This window comes from Giraffa tippelskirchi, chromosome 2 (genome assembly GCF_054371585.1).
Source record: "Giraffa tippelskirchi isolate mGirTip1 chromosome 2, T2T-mGirTip1v1.2.pri, whole genome shotgun sequence".
NCBI classification, from domain to species: domain Eukaryota; kingdom Metazoa; phylum Chordata; class Mammalia; order Artiodactyla; family Giraffidae; genus Giraffa; species Giraffa tippelskirchi.
The window spans coordinates 37,525,940-37,542,680 of NC_137276.1; the positions used below are offsets into that span (position 1 = coordinate 37,525,940).

Below are 16,741 nucleotides of genomic sequence, written 5' to 3' on the forward strand. Positions count from 1 at the left end.
CACACACATTTCTTGGCCAACCTAAAGGCTCTGGGCTGCTCCTTCCAATCTCTCCAGCCCCCTTCTCCCCCCATCCCCCTGGCTGCTTAGGTTCTAGTCTCTTTTACTTTTGCCCCAACTCCATCTTCTTGGCTTTATTTTTTCCTCCTATATAATAGTTTTCCTCCTTTGCTGTATAAACAATCTACTAGATTGTGTATTGCTACTTCTGTATTGCTACTTCCAAATATTTCCCCATTTTTCTGATCAGCATAACGAGAGGCTCAGGAGTCTGGCAGGCACTCTGGAGTCTTCCTTGGCTAGGGAGTGTATAGAGGGAAAAGGCTATAAATACTTCACTGGTAATTACAATGCACTACCCTAAATTACAGTCTTTGTCACCTTTTCACAAGTATTCAAATACAGATAATATAAAACCAAATGTGATAATGTGATAGAAACAGGGACTTTTTTTTTTTTTTAATTTGATGACTTTCCTTATGGATTTGCTTTGAATTGCCAAAACGCTAAATGGCTTTTAAGTGTCACATTTGGATGACTTTTGTTGTTCAACACCAGTACTGTGAACAATATTGAACAGCAATTTCTAAAATACTTCCATGTAAAAACATTTCATGATATTGTTTTCAAGTAGCTCTGCCTTCCCTTCTCCCTTCTTCCTAGCAAAGAGACTCTTACAGTCCCTGTCCATTGCAGTTGTAGCGGAGTCACCTTGAGTTCTTGTCCTGAATTCTGCTCCATGGTGAGTACTGAAGCTTAGGAGTTCAGAGTGAATCTGCCTTGTTTTTATGGGCAAGGAATTACTTAGGAGTGATTTTAATCACTTAGGAGTGATTTTTTAAAAAAAAGATGAAATGGGTCCTGTTGAAAATTGGGAAGAAACATCATGGCTCTTGAAATCCTGGATGTCATCCTGTGGTAGGATGTTGTCTTAAAGACAAAGCCAAACAAAAAGTTGGTTGTTTGATTAATTTTCTTTCCCCTGAGTAGTATTTTTCTCATCATTAACTAGCTGGAATTCAGCTCTTTATTTTTATTAAATCATCAATTAGTACTAATAATAGCTTGTTCACTTCCTGCTTTGTAGTTGCCTACATTTTAACTTTGCAGTGTCTCTTTAAAGTAAGAAAGGCAGGCAATTGACCTCACTTGCTTCTTTCTAATATTTTTGTTTGTTTTCTTAGTAGACAGTAAATAAACACAGCACAAGATAAAATCAAGCAGTATAAACATGTCTACAAGTAAAATAAGCCTCGGGGGGATGTCTTAGGAAGAAAATATCCATGATGGAAATCATGAAGGAGATGATCTTTGGGGTGGGTGTTGAATAAAGAGTAGGATTAAAGGATGGCAGGGGTGGAGGTGGGTTGGGGGCTACTCCAAGAAGAGGGGACAGTATGGACAGAAGGACTTAGAAATGGACAGAGACACAATAAGACCCTTGGCCATGTCTTCAGTAGGACCTGGAGGCTGGGTAGATTGGGGTCAACTTGGAGGGCATGTGGGCAAAGTGGGCAGGGAGAGAAATGAAGGTTTTTGAGCTGGAGTGAGAAAAGACCTACTGTATAAATAGGAGTTCACAATAGATGAAAGGAAATGGGTAGGAGACCAATGTAAAAGTGATGAGGCCTGCCCAAGGAAGGTGGGCATTCAGACTAGGAAAGAGACCAAGGATGTCTGAACGTTTGGAAACTGACTAACAGGTAGGTTGTGAGGAAAGGGGAGCTTCAGAGATGGTGCTGGAGCCTGGTGGGATTCAGTAAAGTTCATGAGCCGCTGTGAGCCTCAGAGGAAGTGCAGTCTCCTCTGTGGGGAGAAGAGGCAGAGGCCCCGGGACAAGAATAAGTGTGGAGCCCCAGTGGGGACACAGCCTTTTCTCAGTGCTTTTCTCCTAGCTACCCAGCAGCCTGGAGCCGCGGGTCCAAGCTAGAGCATGGTGTGTCCCCTCAGGCACTATGGTGGGGGTGAGGAACAAATTGAGAGTTGGTGTCTTATGGAGAAACTGATCCTGTCACCAGGGAGACTCACTCATCAAGTTTTGACAGCCAAGTGAGGAGGCACTTTCAATGGGATGGGGAGGCAGAGGTCCCGAACCCTCTTAGACCCAGCTCTCAAGCACACAGATGTAGTTGGGTAAGTTGAGATGTCCTGTGAAGGTACTGAGTTAGAGGAGTTTATCTAGAGGGATTTGGCTCTACATTAAGGAGAAAGGGACTTTTCTTCAGCTGTTGGCCAAGACTTCTCCTGACTCATGCCATTTCTGTGAAACTGGGAGGAAGGAAGCTAGGAAGGAGGGGTTTCCTGGTCTCTGCACACATGGTTTTCTGTAATGCACCTTAAAGGGGAGGACACTTGCCATTGTAGTCATCGTTGTTCTTTTTGGGTACGGCAAGTGCAGTAGTATTTTGAAACGATTATTGAGAATAGAGCCATTTGGGGCTATATTATAAAAGTGAACTTCTAAATGGGTTAGCTGGAGACGATTTGCAAATATATTAAGGCCTCTGCAACTTGTAGACATTACAAAATGTACGACAGGAGTCATAGCACTTTTTCTTCCCCCTTAAATGCTCATATTCTCTTAGAAACCACGAATAATTCAAATTATCAAATGCTGTAAGGATTAAATCCACCCACCACTTAACAAGAACTCACAATTACAGTTCTGCTAAATCATTTTCTTGCGTCCTCTTTCTCTCTCTCTCTCTGTAGACAAAACTCTGACTACTGTAGAAAAAAAAGTCATGATTCATGATCAAAAGCAGAATAATGGAGATGAAATAAACAAGGCAAGACAGAGGTGGAAACAGAATGCAATCATTTGCCGAGACTTCGGAATGGAATGCGGCGTCTGTCCTTTCTTGGGATGGCTAAGACATGACCAGCAAAGTATATCCACTGTTCAGAGTATATCGTGAGAGGGATGGTGACCTCTCCTTGTTTTCTGTGGATCCGTGCTGTTGTGTGCACGTGAAAATGGCCTGATCGGCTCAGCTGTAAGCGCACACACAGAACTGAGTTCCAGAAAGAACACAGTTTCTGGTGCTTTGCTTCTGTTCAAGTCTGTGCAAGTGAAGAAGTTCCCATGCACACTTCCCATGCTTTTGAGTCTAGGCCTTGTGGTGAATATTCAGGAATCATTCATGAGACAGATGTATTTTGCTGTGGGACAGAGGGTGTTTTCCTCAGCCCACTGCGGTAAGCCTAGTGATGAATACATTGCATGTCCACATTAGAAAACAGAACCCTGTCATCAGCTACTACAAATGATCTCCCAGAGCAGTGTCTGTTCAAAGCTTCTGTCAAACAGTTTGGCTTTTTTGCAGGGCCCCTGTGACGTCCCCACCAGCCCTCCTTTCTTTGTTAACTTGCTTCTCATTCTGGAGTAACTCAGGAACAGAGCTCAGGATGGAGAGAATCTTAAAACCTGAATAAAGCATTTTTTTTTTTTTTTAATCATGCTCACTCTTCTCCTGGGGCCTCCTGAGAGGGGAAGGGCATTCCTCCTGTGAGGAGTTTTCCCTGGATGGAGAGCGAGGGCTGCCTCCCTGCCCTGGACATGAACATGATGGTCGGCACAGAACTTGTGACTGTCCTTTACACCTGGGTGCTGTGGCCCTGCGGGCTGGCTCCTAACTGTGAGGTTTGGGGGAGGAAGGATGGTAATAATGGGGTTTCCATGCAAGGCTGTGATGCTTCTAGAGATGGAGTGTCCTTGTGCTAATTCTCATTGAGCAGTGTTGTGTTAAACTGTGTGACCCGGAGGTCACCTGGGGCAGTGTTGGGAAGCCTCTGGAGTACCATTCTGTTCCTTTTAAACGGTTGGCATTTGTGTTCTCTGTATCTGAAATCACATGTGTGCCTGGTCAATTCTGTTCTTCTCTCCTGTCCCTCCCCAAAGTGGTAGATATTCAGGGCAGGTCAGGACATGGAAAAGTTCCCTTTGTACTTGGTATTTTTTTAAAAAATGGTTCCATGTAGTATGTATGAGTTAGGGACACAGAAAGTAGATCAGAGAAGAGTACCTCTAAGGGGACAAAATGAATGCAAACCTTCATTTGACAAGAGAGAATGGAAAGAGAATATTATTTTCCTGCAATATGTGTAGCTGTTTTCTCACAGGATAATGTGGAATTCCAGTGTTGATGGCAGATTTCTTCCAATTTTCACTGACTTCGCTTCTTACCATACACAAGGAAGGGTCTGCCTCTCTGAAAGGGGAGGTGGGCACTGTCCTTTCTGATAAAGCTTGTACCAATTCCTGAACCTTGGATTTGCTGAAGTAACTGTATATACTTATATCCATAATTTAAATGATTCGTTCTGGTCAAGTAAATGTTGTTAAATTTGAAAATGGTTTATTACATTACATCAAATAAAGTTTATTTGTAGCTGTAATAAAGTAACTTAAATAATGACTTTTAATTGATGGTTTGATGTTACAAATGTCACTCTATGTAGAATAACAGAATGGCACACTTTATAGATTTGCTGCAATCCTAACAGGTAGCTAAGACAGTTCTGTAATTAATTGCATCCATTTTGTAACTTTTTAAAAATAGTGACTGTTCATTCCTTGATTTGATTAATAAGCATTTGTTAGGCTCCTGCTGCATTCAGCACTGTGGACATTGAGGGAACCAGGATGGGTAAAGCAAGTCCTTACTTTTGAGGAATTTACATCAAAAGGCAGACTTTTCTCAGCTTGTCACCATGTAGTGTAGTAAGCACAGTAGAGGTTAAAAACCTTAAAAAGGAGTGACATGTTTCTTTCCTGTACTTTAAGGCAGGGCCTTGTGGTTAATTGGATTGATTCAGGTTTTCATATGTATTTAATTTTTTCTTATTAGGACTTTAGTTATTAAAATTGGTTCTTTATCCTGCCTGACTTGAACACCTTGACCCTTGAACTCTGCCTCATTCTGGTTACAGTGGCTGGTCACTGGATACTGCACTTTCCATGCCTAGCAGCCAAAGGAAAAGAAAAAGTAGAAACTGAGAAAAAATGTCAAACAATTTATACTATTTCACCTATGATGTAATTTGTACCAAAGGTACAGCTTTTAACTAAGAATTGGGAAAATCACTTAAAATTTTTATATGTATTTTTGGACTATTCAGCAACAGTGACTATTATAACTAATCTCTCTTCTGACTCTAGGGTATCAGTTATCTTCTGGTAAGACCGAATACTGGGAAATGATACTTGATAAGTAGCATACTTGTAAGAGATAATTTAGTGACTGTTGCCTTAGTGTTTAATTTTATTTTGTAAATATTAAACAGGAGGCACTCATAGAACCTAGGTTTTCTGGAAACTGTTTCATAAATTCTTAAAGCATTTACCATGGTGTCATGTGCCTGAGATGCCTGTAAATGTTTTTGATGATCATATTTTCATGTAATTTTATTAGATTCATCGAGTATAGGCATTACCTCAACAAGACAAATGGAAAATTCAGGCAATTTTTCAAATAGTTTATGCTGTTGTAGTAATAATAAGTTTTCCTGGTGGCTCAGTGGTAAAGAATCTTGCCTACCAATGTAGCAGACGCAAGTTCAATCTCTGCGGGAGACGCAGGTTTGATCCCTGGTTAGGAACATCCTCTGGAAAAGGAAATGGCAACTCACTCCGGTATTCTTGCCTGGAGAATTCCATGAGAACCCTGGCGGGCTACAGACCATGGGGTTGCAAAAAGAGTCTGACATGACTTAGCGACTAAACAACAATAACAACAAATATAATGTCTGAATGGCATCAGGGGATGATGAGAATTTTCCATTTAGCATTTCAGTTGTCCTGTGAGTTCTCAATTCAATGGATAGAAATGTTTACAAACCCATTGAATTTTTTAAACAGCCCATGCTCCTCCCTATCTGAGTATCTTCATACATGCTTTCCTCCTCTTCCTGGAATTTTTTCTTCCTGTTCTCAATTATTGATTTTATGTATGTTTTCTCATTGTTTAGTAATTCTTCAAGGGCATGAACTGTCTTTTTTTTTTAACCAATATTCCCAGCACCAAGCACAATGCTTGGAACTTGTATAGAAGGCAAAAAATATTTCTTTTTTTAAATTGAAGTATAGTTGATTTATAATTTTATGTTAGTTTCACGTTTACAATAATGTGGTTCAGTTATATATATATATATATTTTTCAGCTTATTTCCATTATAACTTATTATAAGATAATTGAATATCGTTCCTTATAATATACAGTAAATGTTGGTGCTTATTTATCTTATATATAGTGGTGTTTTTCTGTTTATCTCATACTCTAATTTATTCATCTCCCTCGTCCCTTTCCCTTTTGATAACCATAAGTTTCTTTTTTATGTCTGAATCTGTTTCTGTATTATAAATGGATTCATTTGTAATATTTCTTAGATTACACATGTAAGTGATATCATATAAAATTTGTCTTTCTTTGATTTATTTCACTTGGTATGAAATTCTCTCAGTTCACCCAGGTTACTGCAAATTCTTTTTATGGCTGAGTGGTAATGTAGTGTGTGTGTATTAGGTTGGTAATTGCAGTTTCAGACCATGAATTTTAAATCATTATAACTAGGCTCAGGCTCCTCTTTATTAATCAAAACAGGAACCATTACAATCAACACATTTTTGCCAATGAGAAATAAGTTTGTTTATTCCTGTAATGTAAAAATCCATGCTTTGGGATTTCATGAACTCTTGGAAAGCATTTTCTGCCTCCTGCTGGTTGTGGAAGCATTTTCCCTGCAAACAGTTGCGAGATGCTTGAAGGAGTTACAGTCGGTTGGTGAGAGGTCAGGTGAATATGGCAGATGAGGCAAAACTTTGTAGCCCAGTTCTTTCAATTTTTGAAGCATTGGTTGTGTTACATGTAATTGGGCATTGTTGTGGAGAAGAATTGAGCCCTTTCTGTTGACCAATGCTGGCTGCAGACGTTGCAGTTTTCAGTGCATCTCATCCATTTGCTGAGCATACTTCTCAGATGAAATGGTTTTGCTAGGATTCAGAAAGCTGTAGTGGATCAGACCAGCAGCAGACCACCAAACAGTGATGATATCCTATTTTTTGGTGCAAGTTTGGCTTTTGGAAGCGCTCTGGAACTTCTTCTCAGTCTCACCACTGAGCTGGTCACGGCTGGTTGTCATATAAAATCAACTTTTTGTTGCATGTCACGATCACATTGAGAAATGGTTCATTGTTGTTGCATAGAATAAGAGAAGATGACACTTCAAAACGATAGGTTTTTTTTATTTCCTGTCATCTCACGAGGCACCACTTAATCGAGATTTGTCACCTTTCCAATTTGCTTCAAATGCTGAATGACCGTAGAATGGTCAATGTTGAGTTATTTGGCAACTTCTCGTGTAGTTGTAAGAGGATCAGCTTTGATGATTGCTCTCATTTGGTCTTTGTCAACTTCTGATGGCTGACCACTATGTTCCACATCTTCAAGGCTGTTGTCTCCTTTACAAAACTTAAACTACTACTGCACTGTCATTCATTAGTAGTTCCTGGGCCAAATGCATTGTTGATGCTGCAAGTTGTCTCTGCTGTTTTACAACCCATTTTGAACTGAAATTTAAAAATCACTCGAATTTGCTTTTTGTCTAATATCATTTCTATAGTCTAAGATAAATATAAAATGAATAGCAAGTAATAAATCATTAGCAAAAAAACAAAGTGAGAAATGCTGATTAAAATAATGTGTAACATAATGACATTTATTTAAGAATGTATTCCAATATCAAACAGCAAAGTTCAGCAATGTAAAACCAGTTACTTTTGCACTAAGCTAATGTGTGTGTGTGTGTGTGTGTGTGTGTATCAGATCTTTATCCATTCATCTGTTGATGGATGCAAGGTCCGTGCTTCGGCTATTATAAATAGCACTGCAGTGAACACTGAGTACATGTATCCTTATTGCTGGATCATATAGCAGATCTTTTTTAAGTTCTTTAAGGAATCTCCATACTGTTCTCCACAGAGGCTGTACCAATTTACATTCCCACCGACAGCGTAGGAATTCCCTTTTCTCTATACTCTCTCTAGCATTTAATATTTGGACACAAATTTTTGATGATGGCCATTCTGACTGGTGTGAGATGATACTTCATTGTGGTTTTGATTTGCATTTCTCTAATAATTAGCAATGCTTTGCATCTTTTCTGGGTTTTCCTGGTGACTCAGGTGGTAAAGAATCTGCCTGCAATGCAGGAGACTTGGGCTCGATCCCTAGGTTGGGAAGATCCCTTGGAGAAGGGAATGGCTACCCACTCCAGTGTTCTTGCCTGGGAAATTCCACGGACAGAGGAGCCTGGAGGGCTACAGTCGATGGGGTTGCAAAGAGCCAGACATGACTGAGCGACTAACATATACACACACACAGCATCTTTTTATGTGCTTTTATGTCATGATCATCTGCATATCTTTTTTGGAGAAATGTCTGTTTAGGTTTGCTGCCCATTTTTTGATTGGGTTGTTTGTTTGTTTATTTTAAATTAAATTGTATAAGTTGTTAGTATGTTTTGGAAATTAACCCCTTGTCAGTTTGCATCATTTGCAAATATTTTCTCCCATTCTGTAGATTGTTTTTTTCTTTTTGTTGATGGTTTCCGTTGCTTTTCAAAAGCTTTTAAGTGTGATTAGGCCCTGTTTGTTAAGTTTTGTTTTTATTTATTTTGCCTTTGGAGACTAATCTAAGAAAATATTGCAGTGATTTATGTACAAGAATGTTTTCCCTATGTTCTCTTTTAGGAGTTTTATGGTGTCATGTATTATTTTGTGTATGGTGTGAGGGTGTGTTTTAACTTCATTGATTTACATGCAGCTGCCCAGCTTTCCCAAACTACTTGCTGAAAAGACAGTTTTTTCTCCATTGTATATTCTTGCCTCCTTTGTCTAAGATTAATTGGCCATAGGTTTATGGATTTCTTTGTGCGTGTATGCTCAGTCCTTCAGTCGTGTCTAACTCTGACCCCATAGACTGTAGCCAGCCAGGCTCCTCTGTCTATGGAATTTTCCAGGCAAGAAAATTCCACTGGAGGGGGTTGTGATTCCTCCTCTAGGGGATCTTCCTGACCCAGGGTTCCAACTGGCATCTTGCATTTCCTTCACCGGCAGGTGGATTCTTTATCATAGCACCACCTACAAAGCCCATGGGTTTCTTTATGGGCTCTCTGTTCTGTTCCATTGATCTCTATGATTTTAGTGCCAGTACCACACTTTTTTTTTTTTTTTGGCTGTGCAGGGTCTTCATTGCTATGTGGGCTTTTCTCTAGTTTCAATGAGTGGGGTCTTCTCTCTAGTTGTGGTGCATGGGCTTCTTATTGCGGTGGCTTCCTTTGTTGTGAAGCACAGGCTGTAGGACACATGGGCTTCAGTAGTTTTTGCACGTGGACTCAGTAGTTGCCACTCGCAGATTCTAGAGCACAGGCTCAATAGTTGTGGTACATGGGCTTAGTTGCTCTGTGGCATGTGGGATCAGAGATCAAACCTGTGTTTTATGCATTGGCAGGCAGATTCTTTACCACCGAACCACCAGGGAAGCCCCAATACCACACTGTTTTGATTACTGTAATTTTGTAGTATTGTCTGAAGTCTGGGAGGGTTATGCCTCTAGCTTCCCTCCATCCCCCCACAGAATGCTTTGGCAATTCTGAGTCTTTTGTGATTCTGAATAAATTTTAGGGTTATTTGTTCTAGTTTTGTGAAAAGTGTCTTGGGTGACTTGATAGGGATCACATTAGAGTGACAGATTGCTTTGCATAGTATGGTCATTTTAACAATATGAATTTTTCCAATCAAAGAGAATGGGGTATCTTTCCCTTTCTTTGAACCATCTTCAATTTCCTTTATCATTGTTTCCTTTTCAATGGAAGAACTTACACTTAATCCTTCTCAAACTATTTCAAAAGATTGAAGTGGAGGAAACACTTCCAAAGTCATTCTAAAAGCCACCATCACCCTGATACCAAAATCAGACAGACAATACAAAAAGGAAAATTACAGGCCAATAGGTTTGGTGAATTTAGATGTAAAAACCCTCAACAAAATTTTAGCAAACTGAATCCAACAATACAGAAAAAGGATTGTACACCATAGTCAAGTTGGATTCATTCCAGGGATTGCAAGAATGGTTCAACCTACACAAATGAATCAATATGATACATCCCATTAACAAAAGACAAGACAGAACCACATGATCATCTCAATAGATACACAAAAAAATTTGATGAAATTTAACATCTATTCATGACAAAAACTCTCACCAAAGTGGGTATAGAGGGAACACATCTCAACATAATAAAAGCTGTTAATGATAAACTCACAAGCAATGTAATACTCAACAGTGAAAAGCTGAAAGCCTTCCCACTAAAACCTGGAACAAGACAAGGTTGCCCATTCTTATCACTTCTATTTACCGTAGTATTGGAAGTTCGAGTGACAGTAATCAGACAAGAAAAAGAAGAGGTATCCAGATTTGAAGGGAAGAGGTAAAATTGTAATTGTGTGCAGATGATAAGTTAATTTATACAGAAAACACTAAAGACTCCAGACAAAAACCATGAGAAATAATAAATGAATTCAGCAAGGTAGCAGGATAGAATAATATAGAGAAATCTGTTGCATTTCTTTTATATACTAATAATAAAATATCAGAGAAATTTAAAAAAATAATCCTGTTTAAAATCACTTCAAAAACAATACCTAGGAAGAAACCTAAAGAAGGAGATTAAAGGCCTTTATGCTGAGAACCTTGAAACACTGATAAATATTCCTTCATAGGAAGGAAGAAAAAAAAAAAGAGAAAGGGAAGGATCTAAGGGAAAGGAAGGAGTAAAGACAGTGTTGACTTGGTACTCTTTAACTGTCAGGTGAGGAACTCCAGGAGACTTGGCGTGATCAAGTGCCACGTGCAGTGAGTGGGCAGAAAGGACCTGGAATTAAGGTCTCCTGTGTGCAACTTAGGGCAGGCCCTCCACTATATGGTGGTGCTTCTTTAGCATGAGTTTGTCATGTCAAGAGAGTGACCTTTTGTTAATTTTCTGCACTAGTGAAGCAGTGCTGTGTATGTGTTAGGGCCCATATGTTGAAACTTGTTTATCTCCAGCTAGCCAGATGGTCCCTAACAGTGTACAAAGAAGCCATTTGGAAACTTTCAGTATCTCAGTGCATTTTGGAAGCACTGGGAGTAATGCATATTGTGATGTCATTCCTAACTTACTCTAAGCAGTGTAAATCCAGAAAAGCAGGCCTTGTTAGTATTATGTGTGAGGCATGCAGACCTTGGGATTTTGTGTCCAGAGACAGAAGTTTATTTAATTGAGTCTCTCTTTCAACTTGCTTTGTCTACACTTTCTCTAGAGAAGAAAAATAATTTCTTAAACACTTTGCTATTTAAACTCCTGCTGGCTAAATACATTAAAAAAAAAAGTCCCAAACCCTGCTTATGCAGTGCAAGCAACAGAGATGTGATATTATCATCAATAAAAATGTGAAAGCAAAATTTATGATGGGTAATCCACAACAAATGAGAGAGGTTGATAACTTACCAGAAATATATGTAACAGATGACAGTTATGTTGGGCATTTGGCACTTTACGAAAAGCTGAGAAAGAACTGAGACATCTTGTAACTATGGTTCCCTCAACAGACGTATGATATCTTAGATTCTATTCAAACTATATAATTTGTGCTCAGAGATTATGGATCAAAAGGAAGGTAATGGACAAAAAATACTCAGAAGACTACAAAAAAATGAAAGACTAAGCATGTTTCTTCTAAGAAATTCAGTCATCCATCCACTCATCAATCAGATAGATATTTATTAATATGTCAAAGTCTATCTGAACACTAGAACCCAGGGGTAAGACAGAAATGAATCCCATTCTTGTGAAGGTAAATGTTTAGCAAGGAAGCTAAATGGTACACAAATGATTATAATAATAAAATGTGATGTCTATTATAATAAGGCACATACAGGAAGGTTCAGAAAGGAATGCATACTTCAATATATTGATATAAATATTTAAATTTCAGTGGGGAGAGAAGTGGTAATTCAAAATATGAGACAGCAAGAATTATCTAGAATTTATCTTTGATATGTAGTATGTGATATTTTTGGTGCCAGTTGCCTTTCTTAATTACATTTTGATTGGGCTATTATTAAAATGTTCTTTATTCTCTCGACTCACACAGTCTCACAGTGGGAGAGATGGGGAAGAGATATGAGGAGAGGCAGCAGAAAGTCAGTTAGATGTAAAAGTTTGTCATGGATAATTGACAAAATAAATAATCTACCTGTAGGAAAATGAAATGTAACTGTATTCACAGAGAATTATAGACCTAGAGAATCTCATGGCTGTCTATGCTTAGTCGCTCAGTTGTGTCCAGTTCTTTGGGACCCTTTGAATTGTAGCCCACCAGGCCCCTCTCCAGGGGATCTTCTTGAGGCAGGGATTGAACTTGGGTCTCCTGTGTCTCCTACAGTGGGCAAATTCTTTACCCACTGAGCCATCAGGGAAGCCCTCAGATGAAAGCAAAAGAGTCAGGAAGATCCCACAGAGATACAAACCCCTCCCAGTTAGCAAGTGAGAACATGGTAAATTAGAACTGTGTTTTGTCTGAAGTTGTTGACAAGATGTGATATGGGGTAGCATCTTGCAAACCGTCTTGCAAACTATCTTAGGTGAAGGAGTGTTTTTTAAATCTGTGACACAGCTATGTATTTGAAAAAGCAATAAAAATGATTATTATAAGAAAAGTGAAGTGAAAAAAATACAAAATGTTAAGTTCAGTTTTTTCCTTTAAGTTCAATAAATGTAAAACTGCATTTCAGTAAATATGGTCAGAGCAAACATCACACAGAGAAAAAGAATCACAAAAACTGACTGTCGTCGACTGAAAGTGTGCAGTTATTCAATTAAGGAAATCCTAGTACTTCCCCAACTGAGAAGTGACAAGTGTAGGACACCAAGTATGCAAGACATGTGTGCAAGGCAGTACAGAGCATGTATGATGAGTGTGATATTGGGAGGGTGTACTGTGGGGAAGGTGAGGAAAAGCTCATGTCTGAGAACTACCTTGGGGTAGCAGAAACATGCAGAGAAGTTACCTGTGGTCACGAATCAGAGCCTTTACACAACTGAACGTCCCCCCTCTGTGTTTCTGCTCTTCATTTATCTACAGTTAAATTGAATCCAGATGCTGACCTGAAGGCACAGAAAAGAGTTTAATTTTTTGAATGATTCTATTAACTAAATTTTTCTTACGTAAGGCAAAAAAGGGACTGAATTTTGATAGTGTGTCAACCACAGAGTTTGAAGGTGAAAAGTTGTGATATTAGAATGTTAATTCTAACATTAGCCATACCACCTTATATCTTATACCCAGTGTTTTTCTAAATTTCACTCTGAATAAGAGTTATCTAGGGAGTTTGAGCTATTTCAAATCCTAAAAGATGATGCTATGAAAGTGCTGCACTCAATGTGCCAGCAAATGTGGAAAACTCAGCAGTGGCCACAGGACTGGAAAAGGTCAGTTTTCATTCCAATCCCAAAGAAAGGCAATGCCAAAGAATGCTCAAACTACTACACAATTGCACTCATCTCACATGCTAGTAAAGTAATGCTCAAAATTCTCCAAGCCAGGCTTCAGCAATACATGAACTGTGAACTTCCAGATGTTCAAGCTGGTTTTAGAAAAGGCAGAGGAACCAGAGATCAAATTGCCAACATCCACTGGATCATCGAGAAAACAAGAGAGTTCCAGAAAAACCTCTATTTCTGCTTTATTGACTATGCCAAAGCCTTTGACTGTGTGGATCACAATAAACTGTGGAAAATGCTTCAAGAGATGGGAATACCAGACCACCTGACCGGCCTCTTGAGAAATCTGTATGCAGGTCAGGAAGCAACAGTTAGAACTGGACATGGAACAACAGGCTGTTTCCAAATAGGAAAAGGAGTACGTCAAGTCTGTGTATTGTCACCCTACTTATTTAACTTATATGCAGAGTACATCGTGAGAAACGCTGGGCTGGATGAAGCACAAGCTGGAGTCAGGATTGCTGGGAGAAATATCAATAACCTCATATATACAGATGACACCACCCTTATGGCAGAAAGTGAAGAAGAACTAAAGAGCCTCTTGATGAAAGTGAAAGAGGAGAGTGCAAAAGTTGGCTTAAAGCTCAATATCTGGAAAACTAAGATCATGGCATCTGGTCCCATCACTTCATGGGAAATAGATGTGGAGACAGTGGAAACAGTGGCTGACTTTATTTTTTTGGGCTCCAAAATTACTGCAGGTGGTGACTGCAGCCATGAAATTAAAAGACACTTTCTCCTTGGAAGGAAAGTTATGACCAACCTAGACAGCATATTAAAAAGCAGAGACATTACTTTGTCCACAAAGGTCTGTTTAGTTAAGGCTATGGTTTTTCCAGTAGTCATGTATGGGTGTGAGAGTTGGACTGTAAAGAAAGCTGAGCACAGAAGAATTAATGCTTTTGAACTGTGGTGTTGGAGAAGACTCTTGAGAGTCCTTTGGACTGCAAGGAGATCCAACCAGTTCATCCTAAAGGAGATCAGTCCTTGGTGTTCATTGGAAGGACTGATGTTGAAGCTGAAACTCCAATACTTTGGCCACCTGATGCGAAGAGCTGACTCATTTGAAAAGACCCTGATGCTAGGAAAGACTGAGGGTGAGAGGAGAAGGGGACGACAGAGGATGAGATGGTTGGATGGCATCACTGACTCAATGGACGTGAGTTTGGGTAAACTCTGAGAATTGGTGATGGATAGGGAGGCCTGGCATGCTGCGGTTCATGGGGTCACAAGAGTCAGACACGACTGAGCCACTGAACTGAACTGAGGGAGTTTGTTAAACATAAAGATTCCTGGGCTCTATTTACAGAAACTCTGATTCATTGTGTCCTGGGTGCCCTGGAGGGTGCCTACCAGGTGAGATTGGGCTCCAGGTCATACTGACTTATCCAAGTTCCAGATGTTGAAAATTGCTCTTCCCAAAGATGCTGGAAAACCAATTCATCTGACTGAATCTGTGAAGTTAGAATGGAAGCATGATTAATGTGAAATAATATTGAAATCATTTATATATGGTTATAGAATCTTGTCAGAGGAATGCACAGGATGCTCACAAACTCTCCCTTAAGTGCCCTGTAGGACTCCATGCTACTATTGGTACCAAAAATCCAGCAAGCTTGTAGAAGGAAATAACCCATAGGTCCCCTTAGACAGTTTTCAGTTATATTTAGACATACGAGTTTTAAGTGCAGACCTGGCTAAGTCCTACATTATTAACTACTGGCTTAACTAATATTGACACTTCACACAAAGTTGGCTAAGAATCACTGTATCAGATTTCTGTCCCCATGGCCAAGTAGCTGATCAGAATGTTTGTCAACAAAACAAAGAGTTGATCTTTGTCAAATATGTCATCTCACTTATTGAGAGTGAGATGCTGACCTTGGCCAAGGTCCACACTTTTGCATTGTGTGTGTGTGGTTATAGCAGCTATTAATACAGCTCACATTAATTGATTATTTATTATGCACTAGTCATTTTGCTAATCCTCAAAACAACCCTAAAAATCTGTTAAATCCATTTTTGGGGGAAAACGGACTGAGGTTTGCAGAGCTTCAGGACATTGTGTGTCGCTCAGTCGTGGCCAACTGTTTGCGGCCCCATGGACTGCAGACCGCCAGGCTCGTCTGTCCATGGGATTTTCCAGGCAAGAATTCTGGAGTGGTTGCCACTTCCTACTCCAGGGGATCTTCCTTACTCAGAGATGGAACCTGTATCTCCTGCATCTCTTGCATTGGCAGGTGGATTCTTTACCACTAGCGCCACCTGCGAAGGCCCTCCAGGACATTAACTTGCAAGTAATAAATGTTACCTTTCCAGCTGATGTGTGTTTTTCCTGGCATTCTCCCTTTCACAGAATGCATCTCACTGGTTACTGACTGTTTTTGTGGGCCTGGAAAGTTGCATCTGTACTCAGAGGGGACTCACTCTTATTTCTTACCTCCTCTTACACTGAATACCCCAAAGCGGTTGCTCAAGGTTAAATCCCAAATCACTGTGAAGGGAACAAAGGTTGTGATTCCTGCTTCCTAATCTTTTTCTTGGATTCCTGCATTTCCAGGTATACCCAGTATCTCAGTTGTTTTTTTCCTGGTTATCTCTTTCTATTGCAGCCTGCCTATGATGGTTAATTTTATGTATCAATTTGAGTGGATCACAGGGTGCCCATATATTTTGGCTAAACATTTTTTCTGGTTGTGTCTATACAGATGTTTCTGAATGGGATTTGAAGCTATAGATTGAGTAAAGCAGATTGCCCTCCCTAATGTAGGTGGGTTTCATCCAATTTATTGAGGGCCTTGAATAGAACAAAAAGATGGCAGGTGGGAGAATTCACTCTCCACCCGACTCTTTGAGCTGAGACATCAGTCTTCTCCTGTGCTAGGACTGGAACCATCAGCCCTTTGGTTTCAGGCCTTTGGACTCAAACTGAACTGCATCACCAGCTCTTCTGGGTCTTCAGCTAGCAGATGGCAGATCATGGGGCTTCTCAGCCCCCATAATCATGTGAGCAATTCCTTATAATAGTTAATTTTATATGCACATGTATGTGCTTAGTCACTTCAGTCGTGTCTGACTTTTTGCAACCCCAGGGACCATAGCCCACCAGGCTCCTCTGTCTATGGAATTTTCCTGGCAA

The 16,741-nt window shown here is 39.8% G+C and overlaps 1 protein-coding gene across 5 annotated transcripts in view; it reads left to right on the top strand.

Annotated features, from left to right (window-relative positions):
- HTR7 (5-hydroxytryptamine receptor 7) overlaps positions 1-16,741 on the top strand; it is a 202,589-nt gene that overhangs the window by 90,997 nt on the left and 94,851 nt on the right. For 2 of the 5 annotated variants that reach the window (XR_014072803.1, XR_014072800.1), the window contains exons 4-5: positions 664-742; positions 2,713-4,402. The exons of 2 other annotated variants lie outside the window; for them this stretch is intronic. Coding sequence is in view for 1 of the 3 variants with exons in the window: in XM_081555480.1 (XP_081411606.1) it covers positions 2,713-2,755 (43 nt within the window). In the remaining 2 variants the exon portion in view is untranslated. Of the gene's footprint in view, positions 1-663; positions 743-2,712; positions 4,403-16,741 lie in introns of those variants that run through there. One more of the 5 variants, XM_081555480.1, reaches the window with a different exon arrangement.